The 17513-nt window shown below is 48.7% G+C and overlaps 6 protein-coding genes across 6 annotated transcripts; 2 read left to right on the forward strand and 4 right to left on the reverse strand.

Annotated features, from left to right (window-relative positions):
* Positions 1 to 96: 96 nt before the first annotated feature.
* On the forward strand, positions 97 to 1570 carry I302_102907 (uncharacterized protein; the record flags this gene model as incomplete). Its single annotated transcript, XM_019188276.1, has 5 exons — positions 97 to 303; positions 357 to 813; positions 880 to 1027; positions 1092 to 1435; positions 1524 to 1570. 5 exons carry the CDS (start codon positions 97 to 99, stop codon positions 1568 to 1570), a joined length of 1203 nt encoding a protein of 400 aa, XP_019051154.1.
* An 867-nt stretch (positions 1571 to 2437) lies between these two features.
* I302_102908 (uncharacterized protein) lies at positions 2438 to 3648 on the forward strand (the record flags this gene model as incomplete). Its single annotated transcript, XM_019188277.1, has 3 exons — positions 2438 to 2623; positions 2707 to 3109; positions 3188 to 3648. The coding sequence occupies 3 exons, from the start codon at positions 2438 to 2440 to the stop codon at positions 3646 to 3648; spliced, it is 1050 nt and encodes a 349-aa protein (XP_019051155.1).
* A 254-nt stretch (positions 3649 to 3902) lies between these two features.
* Positions 3903 to 9668, reverse strand: I302_102909 (uncharacterized protein; the record flags this gene model as incomplete). The annotated part of the gene is made up of 9 exons (XM_019188278.1): positions 3903 to 4463; positions 4521 to 4697; positions 4766 to 6967; positions 7034 to 7140; positions 7203 to 7432; positions 7519 to 8131; positions 8203 to 8273; positions 8341 to 9023; positions 9336 to 9668. 9 exons carry the CDS (start codon positions 9666 to 9668, stop codon positions 3903 to 3905), a joined length of 4977 nt encoding a protein of 1658 aa, XP_019051156.1.
* Positions 9669 to 10459: 791 nt separating this feature from the next.
* I302_102910 (uncharacterized protein) lies at positions 10460 to 11948 on the reverse strand (the record flags this gene model as incomplete). Its single annotated transcript, XM_019188279.1, has 6 exons — positions 10460 to 11090; positions 11189 to 11338; positions 11408 to 11495; positions 11566 to 11639; positions 11712 to 11836; positions 11901 to 11948. 6 exons carry the CDS (start codon positions 11946 to 11948, stop codon positions 10460 to 10462), a joined length of 1116 nt encoding a protein of 371 aa, XP_019051157.1.
* A 2872-nt stretch (positions 11949 to 14820) lies between these two features.
* On the reverse strand, positions 14821 to 15564 carry I302_102911 (uncharacterized protein; the record flags this gene model as incomplete). The annotated part of the gene is made up of 1 exon (XM_019188281.1): positions 14821 to 15564. The coding sequence occupies one exon, from the start codon at positions 15562 to 15564 to the stop codon at positions 14821 to 14823; it is 744 nt and encodes a 247-aa protein (XP_019051159.1).
* A 946-nt stretch (positions 15565 to 16510) lies between these two features.
* Positions 16511 to 17241, reverse strand: I302_102912 (uncharacterized protein; the record flags this gene model as incomplete). The annotated part of the gene is made up of 2 exons (XM_019188282.1): positions 16511 to 16974; positions 17163 to 17241. The coding sequence occupies 2 exons, from the start codon at positions 17239 to 17241 to the stop codon at positions 16511 to 16513; spliced, it is 543 nt and encodes a 180-aa protein (XP_019051160.1).
* Between the last annotated feature and the right edge of the window lie 272 nt (positions 17242 to 17513).

Below are 17513 nucleotides of genomic sequence, written 5' to 3' on the forward strand. Positions count from 1 at the left end.
CTCGAGTTCAGCGCCCCAGATCCATCTCCTACAACCTTCACATCAGACTTACAACATTTCGCTGTACAGCATAATTTTTCGCGAACAACAGCTAAAATGGGATACCCTCTCTTACAGCAATTTGAAGATTGGATTCGCTGTGAACAAATAGACCCCATCTCCGTCTCTCTAGATCCGCGTCGTCATGGTGCGGCCACCCTTCCAGACTCTGCCCGTTCACGTCTGCCTAGTTCAGTGGCTCTGCCACGTATCAATATTCCGCCATGGGATGGCGCACATGAGTCAGCTTTTGGGTCAGAATCGGTAAGTTAGTCACACATATCGTCTTCTGTCATTGATGCTCATGGTTTTATCAGGTCCCCTACCCTCAACCGACCTCAGATCTTTCGGATCAAGGATTCGGGTATCATTTCTCAGGACTCGGTGGCGAAGGCGTCGTTCCTTCTCAATCTTCTCTGGATCTGCTGCATGCAGAACAGATCACAGGCGTAAGGTCTGCATCGAGTCTCTCGACGGACACTTCAGGCGTCACTCAATCTGGGGGGTTGTCTGAGACTGCAGCGAGTTCATTGCCTGAGTCTCTGGTGAATGAGCGGTCAGGGACAATTAATCAGTCGCCATCCAGACCTAGAGGCATTGGGTCAGCCAAGGTTATCAGAAGCAGCCGGAGACACGGCTCTTCTGCATCACAACGCTCATCAAATTCGGCCTCTATCAGCAATATTCAAGAGGAGAATCGAAGACAGCTTGAACAGCTGGAAGCCCAGGCTCATCTCAGTCAAGCCGATGACGAGGCCATCGCCAGGTTGAAGCGTGAGTGTCTATGACGCAGGAGAGCCCCTCCTAGACGGAAAGCTAACATCGTCGCATTATATGAAGACCGACTCTCTAGCTCCAGAAGCAAGCACTATACAACAAAGCGACGTCATGAGCTAGAAGACAAGGTCTCACGACAATCAGAATCAGCTTTGAAAGATGCGAAACGGATATCGGCCTTAGAGTCAGACAACGAAGCTCTCAAAGAACGGTGTGCACAGCTTGAGAATCGCACGGCGCAATCCGAAGCAGATAATCGCTATCTTCGGGATCAGCGGGACTCTGCTCAGAAGCTCCGTTGGTATCTATGATAATTCGAGCGTACCTATACTCTTAGACGACCACAGCATGTCTCTTGAGACTGGCTACAGGATCGGTGGATTTTCAAATCCGCTTGCCGCGCCCAATTTAGACGGATTGCAGATCAGTGACTATGACTCCACACAACCGTCCGAGACCTGGGAAAGCTGTGTGGAAAGTTCGGGGTTCACTGGTACCGGAATGGGGGATGGCTCAGAAACGCCGTCGACAGTCAGTAATTCGAGACTTCAGGAACAGCTTCAGACGTCCCCCTCAATCGGGAATACAAGAAATTTGAGCAAGGCCGCGATCTCTTCCAGTGAGCGACGGTCGTCCAGGGTTTGCGAAAGGGTACGAGCCGAGATAAATCCCCTACGACCGCATGGCTTTCCAAAATCGATGCACAGCCGGAGAACCGGCGAAGACGAGACGAACTGGGCAGGATAACAAATAGGACGGTAGAGGAAGAAATGGAACTCAGAAAGCTGAGAAGTGCGTCCTAATCCTTCTTAACACTTCGTCAGACTGCTTCATAGGGAAGCCTTTGGTTGATCAGAGCGTTGTGCTATCTTAGACCGCGTCTACGTTTCCGAAAGTAAGAAAAGGTCGCGACGTCGACGGAAAGATCCTCAACGCCTAGGCCAATAGAAGTAGACGAACGACACCACCTCGAATATCCGTTGAGTGCGAAAGATGCTGCGGATCATGCACTCTATACTTCACTTCTTCATATCTGCAGGTCTGCCGTTGCTCTCGAGTTCCGACATTCGAAGGTCATGAGGATAATCTAATAGTCATGAGAATAGAGTAAAAGGCCTTGCCGAAGCTTGGGCCGGGCGTTGAGAGGACTGGACATCCTGAGGGATCCCAGGGACGAGCCAAGGTGTTAATGGAGCCAGGTAGTCAATGATAGATATGAGCACTCTTCGGAATCCCTCAGCAATGTTCGTATGCGCAACTCTAATGCACTTTTTGCCCCGCACAGATGGCCATGCTCGCATTTGCATGTCAAATGTCAATCGCGGAACAGGATACAACGTCGTCATTTTATAATTCGACTCACTCGATGGCAGATCCTTTGTAAGCTTGGACGTGATGTTCAACTCCCTTCATAGATCCCCTTGAAACACCCGAGATTCGCTGACAGTCCCTTCTGCTGGACCAGTCTTGCGAAAATACAGAGGGCCTGGGTTCATATAATCCGAGTAGCGGGTAGCAGTTTAGAATTCCCGCAACCGCTTTTGCCACCCCCTTTTCCGCTCCAGCACAAAACCCTGTCTCAACTTGTTCACCATCCATCCTCCCAACGAGCCGAACCGAAATGGATTTTAGTCTCCTAGACGAAACCACCGCGGCAGTCCCGGCATCCGAAAATTACCAGAACGATCTCGCTCTTGCGTCCGGTAGCCAAGGGACCGACTATTCAGTACCGCCGTATTTGGGAGGGGATCTTTTCGGCGGCTCTGCTTTGTCGAATGGTGGTGCTTCCCCCGCCGCATCAGAAGAGGTGGGTCAAGTCACCTTGTTTCTCACATCTTTCCAGGTATATCAATAACACAGTAGAGATCCTGATCACCGCGTTCCTCACAGGCACTCGCCGACGCTTACATTAGGGACTGTCTCAAAGAAGGTCAGCAATCACTCCGCGATACATGCTCTAATTTTGACGGTAGCGACTTCGGACTGCCCACCTTCGGTGTAACTCAGTATGATGATACCTTACAGCCTCCCACTCCAGGTCATCATCATCGTATCGACACATCTTCGTACAGCGACTGTACAGATCCTCCATCGACAAGCGGCAGCTTTACCGACACTTCTAAGGATAAGAAAGGCCATCGACATGGCCATGGCCGTCGCAGCCCTGCGATCGGGGGATCCAGATCTACATCGGAGACGTTGGAGGGATACAACGCTCAGCTGGAAAAGATGAGAGAAATCCCGCCATCGCAGAGGACCGCCGAGCAGGCCAACAAGATTCGAGAGATAGCGGGTGGGTGGTAAAATCCTGATCCATATAGGTATCATACTGTACTGTGGACGTGCTGACTTCATCGCTGCGTTATCGAAGACCGAGTCGCCCACAGAGAGTGGAGAAAAAAGAAAAAGATTGAAAAGTCGACCGCTCGCTGCGCGAGGAACGAAAAAGGGTTGTCATATCAAGCGACGCTGAAAAGCGAGAATGATTTGCTGAAAGCCCAGTTAACCCAAATGACAAGCTACGCTCAATCCCTACAAGGTCAGTTGAGTCATTCGCGCACGACTCAATCGATCTACCCCTCTCAAACTACAGGAGGTGATTCTGAGATCCTATTATCCCAGGAAAGGGAACGGAGTCGAAGACTCGCACATTTGAACCAATTCATTTTGAATGATCTGCCCACGAATGTCATCACTAAGCTGCACGAGAGGTCGAATGGCACTTTCCAGGAACTCGAGCAAGTACTCAAAGAACGAGGTCAAAGAACACTTACCCAGGATCTGTCGAGGAGGCTCTTAGCAGAACAGAGATCAGAACGTACAGGAGGCTGAAGGGAGGATCGGTATGCGTTGACCGGAGAGAATGAAAGTACAGCAATGAGGGTAATCATAGTGATAAATTTCCCTGACAGTCACGTAAGGTGAATCAATGTCTGTATATATATAAATGGCATCACGATTAAGTTTCACTGGAAATGTATAAGACCATACCCTACCAATGTCCATGACCCATTCAAAAATTCAACGAACAAATACTCAGTACTGTATATACAACGTCTGTCTTCCTCAATATCTATCTAAGCCGCCTACGAAGCGTTCTGATACCTCTCCTCACCCGTATGATTACTACTCAGTCTCGACCTCCTATCCCCCGCTCCATCGCTCGCACCACTCTGACTACCCTGTCCACCCTGGTTGGGCGATAACCAGTCGAACCTATTCTGATTCTGGTTCAGATTCATTGGGCTAGGCGCACCCTGTCCTGGACCGGGTGAAGGTGAACCCCACATTTGAGGTTGTTGCATCATCCAAGGTTGCATCATCGGGGAGCTCATGCCCATGCCCCCCATTCCCATCATCGGTGAACCGTAAAACGATTGTTGGCCATAGTTGAATTGGGGCATTTGAGGTGGAGGCGTAGAGAAGTTGTTGCTTCGTGTACTACCTGCAGGGGACGATGCCCTGTTATTTGGCTGACCCATACCCGTTCCTCCTGGAGTGGCTGATCCGGAACCTGGTTGAGGGAAATCATGATGATCGCCTGCTTGAGATCCTGCAGCGGACATCATCATAGCTTGCTGATAGGCCATTTGAGCAGCCATCATTGCCTGTTGTTGGGCGTAGGGATTAAATCCTCCTTGATAGGACTGGTACCAACCAGCATATCAGTTATCATTGCTACAAGGGAGTATGTAACGACTCACCGAATATCCCATAGGTGGCATTCCCATCATACCCATATTCATTCCCATGTTCATACCCATAGGCGATTGCATACCATACGGGAATTGTTGTTGTCCGTACATATCGCCAGCGCCGAATTGACGCATATGATCCATCTGTTGTCGTTGCAACTTCTCGATCTCACGCTGTCGATCCTCCTGCGTCATCAATAAACCCTAATCAGCATCCCACTCCAGCAATCACGACCTGTTGCCTGGTGACTCACCGCCAACCTCTTCTCCCGCTCACGATCCGTCAAAGTCGCACCAATACCACCAGCATTCTTCCTCTCCTTCTCATGAGCAGCTACAGCACCCAACAAACCCATCTGTGGTGGGGGTGGTTTCGACGGGACATTGATAAGCGAGCTTCCAGTTTCTCTAGCCACTTCCTCTTGTTTCTTGGCACTTCGATCCTCCTTATCTTGCATACCAGCTTGAAGTAGCCCATGGGGCGCGAATGCCTTGGTGAGCTGTACAGACGGTTCCTCTAATTCTACGAATCTTCCAGATTTGTTCTCTTGGGGCATTCCATGATCGGCCGAGAAGTTGGCATTCCACATTGTCTGTCTCGTAGCTGGAGGCGGAGGCTGAGGTTGCGATTGACTGACGTTCCTAATTCCAGCTGGAATAGGTGCAGGTAAACTACTGTACATCGAGGACGGCGCACCCAGGGGTGATCTTGATCGAGGTCGAGACACATCGAATGACTGTTGACCTTGAGAAGGATAATAGCTCTCCCTATCATGAGGTAAGTTTTCGCCGTTTGGTTCACGTACTTCTGGTGCTCGAGGCACGGGAGGCAGTGCTCTGGAGGTAGATCTCTGAACATGTGGGTCAGATTGTCTGGTCCTTTGAGCTTGAGGAGATACAGGAGGTATAGGCAATCCGTGAGGATGCTTCTTCTCGACTGGTGATCCATCTTCTTCCTCCTCTTCGTCTGATTCACTCTCGCTTGACTCGGATTTAGCAGCAGCTCGTCTTCTACCACCGCCTGGAAGATTTCTTGCGTTGAGCTGATCAACTTCAGCTTGTTCAGCTTTAGCTCTTCTTTCCGCTGCGGCCTTGGACGGTGCGAAAGATGATCTGAACTCTTCCTTAGGCTTGGTGAAAGTAGATTGAGCGGGAGCAGCTTTAGGTTTGACGGGGGATGCCGGAGCTTCCGCGTAATTCATGAATGCCGAGACATCTTCTCCTAAATCGGCTTGAGTTGAGGAAGTAGGAAATCGACCATGGCCACCTAGCTGAGCCGGTGCAACTTCGTCTGCGGCAGGACTGTGATCATCGACCGGGTCAAGTATCCTAGAACCGCTGTTCTTCCTTGGTGGTACCGCTCGAGCACCGGAGGGCTTTCTTCCAACTTCAGGTCGAGGTTGCTTCGTTACCGGATCGAGATCAGTGTTGATGGTCGGTCGTGTTCTTTCGGGAGAAGGAGATTTACCCAGTCCAGCCTGTTTAGGAACATTCAAGGGAGCAGTATGTTGTTGTGGTTGATCTTCCACCATATTCATTAGATATAGCGCAGCTGGTTCCTCATGAATTCCACCGTTCACATCAACCTTTCCATCTGTCGATACTCTTCTAGGGGTGGGTGATAGGACATGTGGTTCGGATATAGGTTGAGCAAGGGCAGGAGGTGGAGAAGCTGGCTTGAGCGAGGAGGGAATATGTTTGGTCGTTTCGTCAGAAGCTTGCGAATGATGGGAGGAAGGAGCGGGATCAATGTTGAGGGGTTGAGAATGATTGAAGGAATGCGCGGAAGACTGATTGGCACTTTGAGGTGTAGGAGTGGTTCCAGTATCCTGTGACCATATCGTTTGAGCAGTCTCTTCAGTGGCTGTTCTGTTCGCAGGGCTTTGCTGATTGTCGAGCGGACTGGTAATCACCTCACTCTTTTCCGGTTCTTCGGTGAGTTGACCGAATCCTTCGGTAGAAGCGTCCGCTATAGGAGCAAGATCACCTCCGATGGACGAAGCAGTCTGCCTTGTCGATCCTTGAGACCCTTGTTTAGAGCTTCCACCGCTAGCCTTTCGATCTCCAGAAGCTGCTACACCTGTCGAAGGTGCCCCAATTCCAGTAGCAGTAAATTGACTCTTGGTAGTCCGCATACTATTCTCACGAGTAGCAATATCCGTTCGTTCGGTGATAGGCGTCAGGGAGCGAGGTATGATTGGATCTGGACCTTGGTTCGATCCACCAGCGTTGTCACCGAAAGTCAAAGGAGGCAACCGATAATCTCCTTCTGGTCTTGGTGTCGAGTTCTCCTCTTCTTCCGCATCCTCTTCCGCCTGCTTGGTAGGCTCGTTCGCTATACGCAATTGACCATCTATCTTACGTTGTACGAGATTTGCGAAGGTCGCTCGGACGGCTGGAAGTTGGGGCAACCGGAAGTCCGACATCATGGCTTCGTCGATGGTCAGGAAGAGATTCTTGACAAGTGCAAAGCAATTAGTATACCACGCGTTTGTATATGATGATTTTTCGGGGATACTCACGGTTCGGTCTTCACCTTGAGGATAAGCGAAGAATAAACTCTTCGGATTCCTTGGATCCCAATTATACTTCTCTGGCCTACCATAAAGACCGAAAACATCGTGAAACCCTAGCAAATAAACCGTTATCAATGATCGACAACGCGATACACTGTGTATCAGGAGGACCCACCTGTAACCCATTTCATCATGTTGCCCAGCGGGGAGGTACTAGCATTCGGGCCATGATGGTGTGATTTCTCTCCAACTGGTCCTTCACCTGGACCTTCAGGCATCAATAGTGCCCAGCCCGAATCACGAAGTCTTCCTTCTATCGTGACCATCTCTCCAGATACACGACCGACGACCTTGCACAAGTTTGATTGCGACATGACTTCGAGTCGTTCGGGGAAGACGGAGTAGCTGTGCATTCCATCACTGTCAGCTACCGATCGCCTTTGTTCTTCAATAATCTCAACGGAAGCAGGAGGTGAAGAAGGATCACTCACCATTGCGTTACATTGGTGATGGTCAAAACAGGCGTCACAGAAGTTTTATTCTTCGGTGTTCTCGGTTCATTATAAAACGTAGCCATGGCCACCCCAGTATTTGGTTCTTGAACGGTCTGATCTTTCTCTTTATCACCCATACCGAAAAAGCTCCTCCTTCTTCCCTTCTTCTCATCATCTTTACTAGCTTCATCCGATCCAGGCAAACTCAAAACGACATACAGCCTCTTCCAATCCGTTCCTCCCATAACTCTCACTCTGACCCACCCCTCCATTCTCCCTTTCACCAAATCAGATTTCGGTTCCCTCCCACCAGATTGAATCAGATGACCAGTATATATCTCTTCCAGTCTCGATCGTTCCCATGCTGCTAAACGTAATCCTATAGCCCACTTAGCTAGATCTTTTTCTGATGGACAGGAGAAGAGTAATCGGTTGGATCCGGCTGTATTGAGGGAGAATACGTAGTGGTGAGGATGGGAGTTGGGTCGATGAGGTGGCGGAGGAAGAGGAGCGAGGAGTTCGAGTGAGGAATCAGTGACGTTGAAATATGTCGGAGGGACCTTGTCGCCTTTGGCAGCCGCTAGTCGGGTCTCCTTCATCGACCACATAGCTAGGACGAAGATTTGTCAGCTCAAATACGTCCTCCTGAATGAGGTCCGGAAAGGTATCGGAGAAACTTACAGAGTGATATCCCAGATAGCTGTAACCACACAGCATCCCAATCATTAGCAGCAGTCCCCGGCTGACCTTGTCTGCAATGATCGGATCTCGTCAGCACAGACGCCTTATCTGCCATTATAGCTAGTAATTGGAACTCACTTAGGTTGACCACCCGCACTGGTCCTAGCCAGGATCATCTCCAACTCCGGTGGACTGGTCACATAAGTCTTCTGAGGTTGATGAGCAATAAGCTCGACAATCCTATCAAATCTCTTCAACACCCCTCCAAAAGATGAGTTGGGTTCATTACCACCACCGCCGCCTGGACTATTCTGAAGGGAATTTCTAGGTGAATTGATCTTCGCTGGTGGGACCGGTGGTGTGTGCTGATCTATCGGCATGGACGATGATCTTGGCATCCTCTGGGTAGGATCTGGTCCAGAGGGAGGGAGGGATTGCTGTTGCTGTTGACCGTGTGGAGAGTATGATTGAGTTTGAGGTCTGGCGAATCCCATGGACTGCGATTTAGGTACAGTAGCATTACCACCTGATCCTAATTGTGGTGGTGAGAAATCGTCATTAGGTCTGTATTGACCGGGGCCAGGTTGAGAGACTGCTCTCTGTTGCTGTTGCTGGGGTATAGAGGGTGGTGGAGAGTATGGTTGTTGTGGTGGAGGTGGGGTGCCGACCTGTCCTGGCGGTGGGAGTTGTTGGCTCATCCTGTTTTGGTTGTACGGTATGTTATTCCCTTCTTGGGGTCTCGGGGCGATACCGTTGGGTCCTTGGGAGTGGACTTGCTGGGTAGAGTTTCGATCTACCGAGAATGATTGTCTAGGCCGGTTCTATTGGAGAGAAGGGAAAGAAGGTTTTGAGTTGGGAGAGCAGGATTCAAATACGTCAGCTTAATGCTTTGAATGGCAAAATGCTATCAAACATGAGAGTGGAAAGAAAGAAGAGTTTGAACAGTTGACTGTGAGGATGGTAAATACACAACCAATTGCCATGATCCATCTTTCCCTTATCTTGCTATACCCAACACTCGTTACATGTCGATCCGTGCTCACCATACAGCCCGAGTGCGCATTCACGTTCAACCACACTCTACACACAAACCCATACACAACGACAATGCCACGACTATCAACAAAACTCACATCTTCTTTTTCCCTCTCCCTCTCCTGGTGTTTATCACTATGTTTATCCTTATCCTTCTTCCCACCCAACCCAAAGAACCCACTCCGTCTCTTCTCTTTCCCCGTTCCAGCAGTCCCCGTCGATCCCCTAGTCACAGACCTTTCAACAGGCAACGAAGGTGATATACCACCACCCTGATGATTAGGTATACCAGACTGAGGTTGACCTCTCCCCCACGTATCCTGCTGCTGCTGTTGTTGGAATCGGAAGGAAGAGACGTCCGTACTTGCTGGTGAGAGTTGGGGGGGCTCAAGTGGTGAGACTGTGTGAGAGTTGGATTTCCGCTTGAACATGTTTGGGAAGAGAGATTACAATGACGAGTATACTGAGTAATGAGAGAGAGGTGGGGGTGATCAACGTGTGTGGTGTTACTGCAGGAGAGGAGATTGGTGAAAGGAGGCTATGCTGTGTTGAATGATTGAATGATTCCAAAGGGATCGACCACGTTCCCGTCGCCGAGATTGACAATATGATGTCTCGGCTGATATCCAAAGTTGACTGTCTCTTGATGTGTGTTGATGAAAATGTGTCTCTCAATCGCAATTGTGATTTCAGTTTGATCCGAATGATGAATGTTCGTATGTATGTATGTAGATTATGCACTACCATCAAGCAGCTCGAGGTCATCTGCAACTATCATTTCATCATTTCATCATCATCGCCTCCGCCCAGAGTAAGGCACAGACAGATCCCATATTCCTTCTGAACAAAGGCTGTGCTGGTTCTCAATTCTGACGTAAAATCAACCATAAAACTCAATGTGGCGCTCACCTCCGATTTCGGTTTCCCGCTTGACCATGGCGTTACAGTAGAAACCCTCAACTGATCGTCGAAACACAACGCCCAGATCTCAGTCATGCTGATCGTGAAAGCAAATGCAGGCATGATTAAGAAAATGATGCTGTCATGCAGAGGAAGAGGTAAGATCACATTTTGTTGAATTGTCCATCACGTTATGCGTTATGTATGATACTAACGTTAAAAGAGAGATATAGGTACGTTAAAACTAGGTTGACTGATAGGCATAGAAAAAAGACATCAATCCGTGTGTACCACTTTTCTACCATAATTGACATCCCTCCAATTAGATAAGGAGAGCACCAGCGACCAAAGCCATAATGCTAAGACCAGCGACGGGACCCATGTTGGCGACAGCAGGTAAAGCACCGGAAGACGATCCAGAGGCGGAGGCAGAGGCAGCAGTGTTGGATCCTGTCTTGGAACCGGTGGCAGCGGCAGCGGAACCACCTGAAGCCTTGTTGGATCCAGAGGCGGTAGCGGAGGCAGAGGCGCCGGAACCGGAAGCGGATCCAGAAGCGGAGGAAGAGGAGTTGGAAGATGCGGTGGCAACGGCAGCTACACCGTTACCGATGGTGGAGTAGGTCTTACAGTTGGAGGTGGCGGGGGTAGAGAAGGCAGTTTGAGGAGTGACGGTCTGACCTTGGGTCCACATGCCAACTGAACCAGCACCGTCGGTGTAGGTACCGGTGTATCTCTGTTGGAAGGTTGAGGTGGATCCGTTGGCTTGGGGGTACAATCCCGGTGGGTAGGCGGCATCACCATCACATTCGGTGAACGAGTTGTCGGTGTAGTCACCGGGCATAACCCAGTTACAACCCATCTCGTCCAAGGTGTGTTGACACATCTCGGCGGCGGAGTAGGTAGAGTTTTCGGCGATACAGATTCGGAGACAGAACTCGTTGTAGGCCATGTAGCTGGGGAAATCACAGATGTCAGCATCGTTCAAGAATATACAAGTCTGGAGGCGTGACAAGAGCTTGTGCATAGTGAGACAAAAGGATTTTCAACTCACTTCATCCATTCCTCGTAGTGAACGTCTTCACCAGTGGCGTTGGTGGTGACATTACCACCAACGGGGTTACCGAGACCGGTAGCACCGTGAGGATCAAGCTCACCACCGAAATCATTGGCTTGGATATTGAGTTTGGTCAAGTCACCGAGACTATGGGTGTCATTTCGGTCGTAAGCAACATGATTGGTGTGAGATAAGTCGTAGGGAGGCGTCACTTACCCCTGGATTTGCCAGTAGAGAGGGGTTTTCACAAAGTGGACAGCAGTGAAAGTACCGTCAGGGATTTGTCGAGCGTTGTTTCGTGCCTCTATAACGCACAGATCGCCATTCATCAGTATACGTGACGAAATATGGGATGCAAAGAGGAAGAAACTCACGGACACACCAAGCTACTTCTTCACCTTCGGTCTCACCGATGACTGAGTTGGGTTCAGGGGGAGCGAAGAGACAGCTTGAAATGAGGAGGCAGGCGATCAGTTGAATGTTGATTGAAAAGGAAAGGAAAGGGAAGATGGAGACTCACAAATCGTCAATAGCGTTAAGGGAGACGAGTCGAGCCATGGAAGTGGAGTTGACGGCAGTGCCCAAAGTAGCTTGAGGAGGGTTGGTGGATCCCATGGTACCAGTGGCGGTAACTTGGGCTTTGGCCTGAAAACAACGATCGTACGTCAAAATCAGTGACGTGCAGTAAACAGGAAAGGGGCAGACTTACAGCACCGGCCAAGAGAGCAGCAGCACCGACGGCGATAGGAGCGATCATTTTGATAGTATTAAAGTTGATTGGGCTGTATCGAACAGATCGGGCGTGTTAGTAAATGTTCAGAGCGGCAAATCTGTATGATATAGTATATATTGAGAAGAGACAAGTAACCAAGAGGAAAACGAACAAAGCGGCAAACGTGATTTGGAGGATGGGAATAATGAAGAGGATGATTATATGCTGTTCTATATTTATCACAATTCCGCCTGATTGATTGCCCCTTTCTCCTTTCCTTGTGAGGATCAACAATGAATGATGAACAAAGGAAGTTGGAGTGTTTGGACGGGAATGAGGGATCGGTTCGTCGTCGATGAAACGTTGCTATCGTTACGGACCAACCCCGTACACCGAAAGAAGAGTGGACTCACGAGTTAGGATCGTTAAGTGAGAAAGTGTTGAGGATGATGCAAAGAAGAGAAAAAGAATGTATATATACGTTGAGATGCAGGTGCAAATGCGATGCGATGCAACTGAAGGTAAAAGTCAATAGCTGAATGAAATAATCAAGTGATGGAAGGATGAGATGTACCAGTAGAGATGTGATTGTAGGTAATTAGTTATGTATGCACTTACTTTGAGCAGTTGACCTTTTTTTATTCGTTGTAGCACTACGCGTCTGACCCACAACTGAGCTTGCATGCTTTCTCTTTTTTCCTGTTTGTTTGGTTGTTTTTGCGACTGACTGGTCGTAAGGGGCTGTGCCGATGTTCTCCTTTCGTGGTCTAAAAATAAACACTCTCCAAAAAGCCTTGGCTGAACCGCCAGGAATAGATTCAGCTTCGAAAAGCTGGCTTACCCTGAAACTGCGGGGTGATACAGGCATGGGCCTAAATTCACAAACTTCCCTTTACCTTTGCACGGGGATTGATTGCGCTGGTATCGTTATGGCTGTACGCTGCAAGGGATGCATGATGACGATGGTCCATTTTGGATGCATGCCAGATCGCGTTTTGAGGGATTCAGCTGTAGTTGGGACAGATAGTACGTAAAGATGGGCCAAACGTTTGTGAATTACGTTTGTTCACCGAATGATGATCTGCATGGATAGAAGTTGTATGCTATAACTGCCGACCGTGCATGTATATATAGCTACGGGTCCTATCTTCCGTTTGCATGTTTATACTACAAGTCTGTAAGGACGCAAGCACTAACACAACAAGTTTCGTTCAGGTGGTTGTGTCACAAACAAATGAAGATCAAACATTTACCGAGACACAGGCGAGTCTAGAAAGCTGCCGTATCGCGCTAAGTGATACGGTACCCCTAGTACCGGACGAACCCAAACCGAGTATTAACCCTTGTTTCAAGTGCGGACCACCGTACTGCGATCGTCCAGACTAACCACGGTGGCAGTTCGAGAAGGAAATGAGTCATTCGCAGTACCAGTGGCGTTGGCCCTTGTACATGAAGATGCATGAAGGTCCGTTAAATCATGGGATGGAGTCATCCATCTTACTTCATTTTACAATGAATTACTTCCTTATCAAGATCTTCGCGATGCAAAAGAAGGAATAGTCGACATCCTCCGACCCGACCGATTACACGCTGTATCCGTATATCACCTCACTACAAGGCCAGCTACGCTTCCCGAACGTTAATTCCTCTTGCTTCACCTCCATAAGCCCGATCGCATCTCTTCTGAGGGCTTAAACCTCTCCATCGCGGGCTATCAAGGTCTTCTCATCTCGCCCATCATCGTCTTCTTGATCGGTACTACTCGTAACCCAGGACGGGATTCCACTTGACTCGGCCCCGTGGCCTGACAAGAATGGATAGTCTTTGTGAGCTTCTTTCTCGTAAAGGGCACCCACTGCCATACCATCTGCATTGGCCGGTCTGCAAGAATCGAAAAGGGAATGGTCGACTTCACACATAGGTCCAAACCTTTCGAAAGTTTTCTATTCGTAGTGCCTGCAAGGACTCCCGCTCGAATTGTTAATTGTGAGTTTCTCAAAAATAACCTTGTCCCCCTCGTCCGAGAAGGATACATTCCACCCTTCCCCCGGGTCCATTGTGATCTGCCGGGGGAGTTACCCCAAGAAGGGTCATAGGGGATTAACAGATACTTCTTATGACCCTCTTGATGGGAATCAGATCCCTCTGGCGGGGTGGTGATGCGGAAGATACATGATGGGGCAGGCGTGAGCTCGTCTAGCTCAGGACGTGAAGTTGAGCGAGCTTGATCAGATAAAAACTTGGTTTCGGGATCATCTGATGATCTACCTGGAGAGTGAGACGCGGACGACATTATTGGTGAGAGGCAGGAAGGTCTTAGTGAGAAGGCAAATATAGTACGGATTAGTAGTAATTCCTGAATGATGAAATTGATGATAATGCAAGGTCCCGCTAATCTTATGTAAATACTTGTATATTCAGGAGCATGTATTGGAATAGTGACTCGTACTGGCGGAGAAGACCAAGAACGGAAGTAACTACAGGGCATACAAAGGAAGGTCACCCGTGATTGAAGCTCCTAACCGCTCAGACTATGCGATACACTCAGTCACACGGACAGAAGGTCCGTGAAAAATCGAATGCAGTGCGAATACAGCCTCGAATGCGATGACCTGCACACAAAGCTTGGAATGTGTTCACTTACACTGAAGTGGAGCAGTGAACGGATCAACACTTGGAGCAACGGTCTGCACAGCAACATGGATCAAATTCTTTACACACTTATATAGCACCACTCTCCAGCATAGGGGTGGTTCATGGTAGTAGGATGATGCATGGCGAAAACCTATTATTGATATTCACACTACATGACTGGAACCCGAAAGAAACCTTCAATCATAGGTCCGTAATCACAGGAGTCGTACCGGAACCCGCACTCGAGATGCGGCCCAGCTATATAATCAGCTTGAAAGTACATTCAAGTCTGACCGAAACATCCAACCGTCCATCCTTTGATCGCTTTCCATTTCTTGCGGAAACCCCTTGATCTGGTGGTGCTGTATTGATTTCTCGATCTTTCAATGTGCTCACCAACACCCGTATGAGTATCACCAGCTTCTTGAGAAAGACCCTGGTCGTCATCATCGGAATCTTCACATATGTAATGAATTATCCCTGTGGCGGTTACATCTGCTTTGTAATTGCTCTGCACAGCATAGGATTCCATATCTTGGGATTTTGGAAGGTCGAACCTCTGTATGATCATCCCTTTGAACATGGCGTCAGAGCCGTCCGCTCTTTTGATTGTTGTAAATCCTCCATTAGTTATGTGCGAGATCGTCAGCCTCTCCCCATCAGCCGAGAAGCGGCCTTTCAATGGGCCACTGGGGGTGACGCGGAAAGCCGGGCATCCATTGATACCTGTATCACATCTAATGTTCTTATCCAAGATATAAAAAGATCGATCGACAGAGTCGGTGCCCAAGCTCCCTTTGGGAGCATCCGGAGGGCGAAGTCGATAGACGAACGCGGGGAACGCTGAGATGACATTTGAAGTCTTCAGATCTTCACGTTGAGCATCGAGGGGAAGGCCTCGAGAACGCGAAGAGAAAAAGTCCTTCTCCGTGGCGGAAATGGTACTCCAATTCACTAGGGGATCGTTGCGTGCGAGAACATTTGAAAGGGGTGAAATGTGATGTGTCGGTGTTGTTGACGTACTCATGTTGAGGGGAAAATTCACTCGATGGAGAATATTAGTGTTTTTAGGGAGAGTCTACTGATTAGTGGTCGGCTGGTGAAGAGAGCAAGTTGCAGTAAAAGTTGAATAGCAGATTGCGCAACGGCTGTATTAAATACCTTGTAGCACTGTATTTTACTTGAATTGTCCAGCACAGCATTCTTTGTAAACTGAAAGGTGCGATCCGACTTCGACTTCCTTGAGCTTCTTCTATTGACGTCAGAGCCTGCATGACCCTATAGAGGTTTACGAAGATGAATACTTCAACGATGCCATAGTCATACGAAGAGAGGAGGATCCTTCGTTTGGAGATTGGCGCGGGAGATGACGATTCTTTAAGCGTGGAACAAACACTAATCAAGCTTCTGGGCTTCAGCTCGTGTGGCAAAACGAAGTAGAGAGTATGGCTCAGATTGGGGAGAAATCATCTACTGTACTGGAAAACTCTAGATATCATGGAGATATGCATGCCGATGGTTGTGGTCGAACGCACGAAGGACGAATGCTTTGTGCAGATTGAGAACTCACGCTATCTCGATATGGCGTTGAAATCACGCCTACTTGTAATTCCCGCTTCTCGCTACATAACAGATAAAAGATTGACTATGGCTGCAAAACGTCAACCAAGCATTTATTTCACCCTGATAATGTTTTGTCAGCTGCGTTATAGTGACCTGAAGATATTCTGAAGTGGATTCTCTTGCCAATACTTCTTCTGTGACATGCATACTTCTTCTGTGACAATACTACGAGTGCCCATCTGAAGCCGGCGTGGATTTCCGATTTGTGTGGGGCCAATCATCACCTCCCCCCATTTGGAACTCGCGTGAGATTTCGAACCCGCAACGAGCACTGATATGATCGTGCAACTGAACACAGTTCCAAAAAGGTATACATCCATGATCCTCCGCATCTGTATGTATGCTATGATCTAAATTTCCATGCCTGAAACGTCACTATCCTCATCGATCACATCGGCCTCGTGATGTTCACCAACATCTTCCACGTTCGTATAATAATACAACGTTCCTTTGACCATGCTGTCGAAATGCGATACCTCGGGGTTGAAACGAAGCTCGGGTGGAATATCAAGCTCTCCGACGGAGGCATCCTGGGAGTGGGTTTTTTCGATGAGTAATCCGATGATCTTGTTTCGCGGTTCATCAGCCCCACCAGGCAAGTAAAACTTTTGATGTCCTTCCTCGGATATATGATCCAGAGCCATCCAATCTCCGTTGGAGTCAAAGGACACCTTCCATGGTGAGCCCATCTGAACATTGAACTCAGTATCACCAAATGGGCAATATCTACTTCGGGGGGAAGATTGTTCGCAGATCAGATACCCTTTGACAGTTGCTGGAAAACCTGCAGTCGTATCCGCTGGTAATTGGCCCACTGCCTCGTTTGTATTCAATGTATATGAGTATACGCGTGCTGGAGATATCCTTTTGACATTGGGGCCGCCCAATTCTGATCTTTCCACAGGAACGACTCGCGGATTCTCCGAAAAGAACTTTACTCGCCTTCAGATTGGTCATACCAATTGAAGAGAGAGTCATTCTCTGAGGATGCGCCGGAGTAACCTCCTGGTGTACTTCCTGGAACGGGCGAATTGATTGCAGATTCGGGTTTCATCAGATCGACTGCTTCCGAATGTGGCATGGTCAAATGTGCTGCTGACTAAAGGATATATGGCTCGATGACTATGAAAGATGGGTCGTCGCGTCTGCAAGAAAGCAGCAAAGTGATCTAAGTTTGAAAGTCGCACTAGGTGGTCGATATGACTCAATTCCGAGTCAGTCGTTCGATATTTTCGCTCCGCCAGCAACAAAGGGTGCATTAGCCTTCGTTACGTTCCTCTGTTCTACGGAAGTACGTCCCGTAAAAGGATCTCAGCTCAGGTGCCACATCCATGCGAAAGTGTCAATTTTCGC

The sequence above is a fragment of the Kwoniella bestiolae genome, chromosome 1 (genome assembly GCF_000512585.2).
Source record: "Kwoniella bestiolae CBS 10118 chromosome 1, complete sequence".
Taxonomy (NCBI): domain Eukaryota; kingdom Fungi; phylum Basidiomycota; class Tremellomycetes; order Tremellales; family Cryptococcaceae; genus Kwoniella; species Kwoniella bestiolae.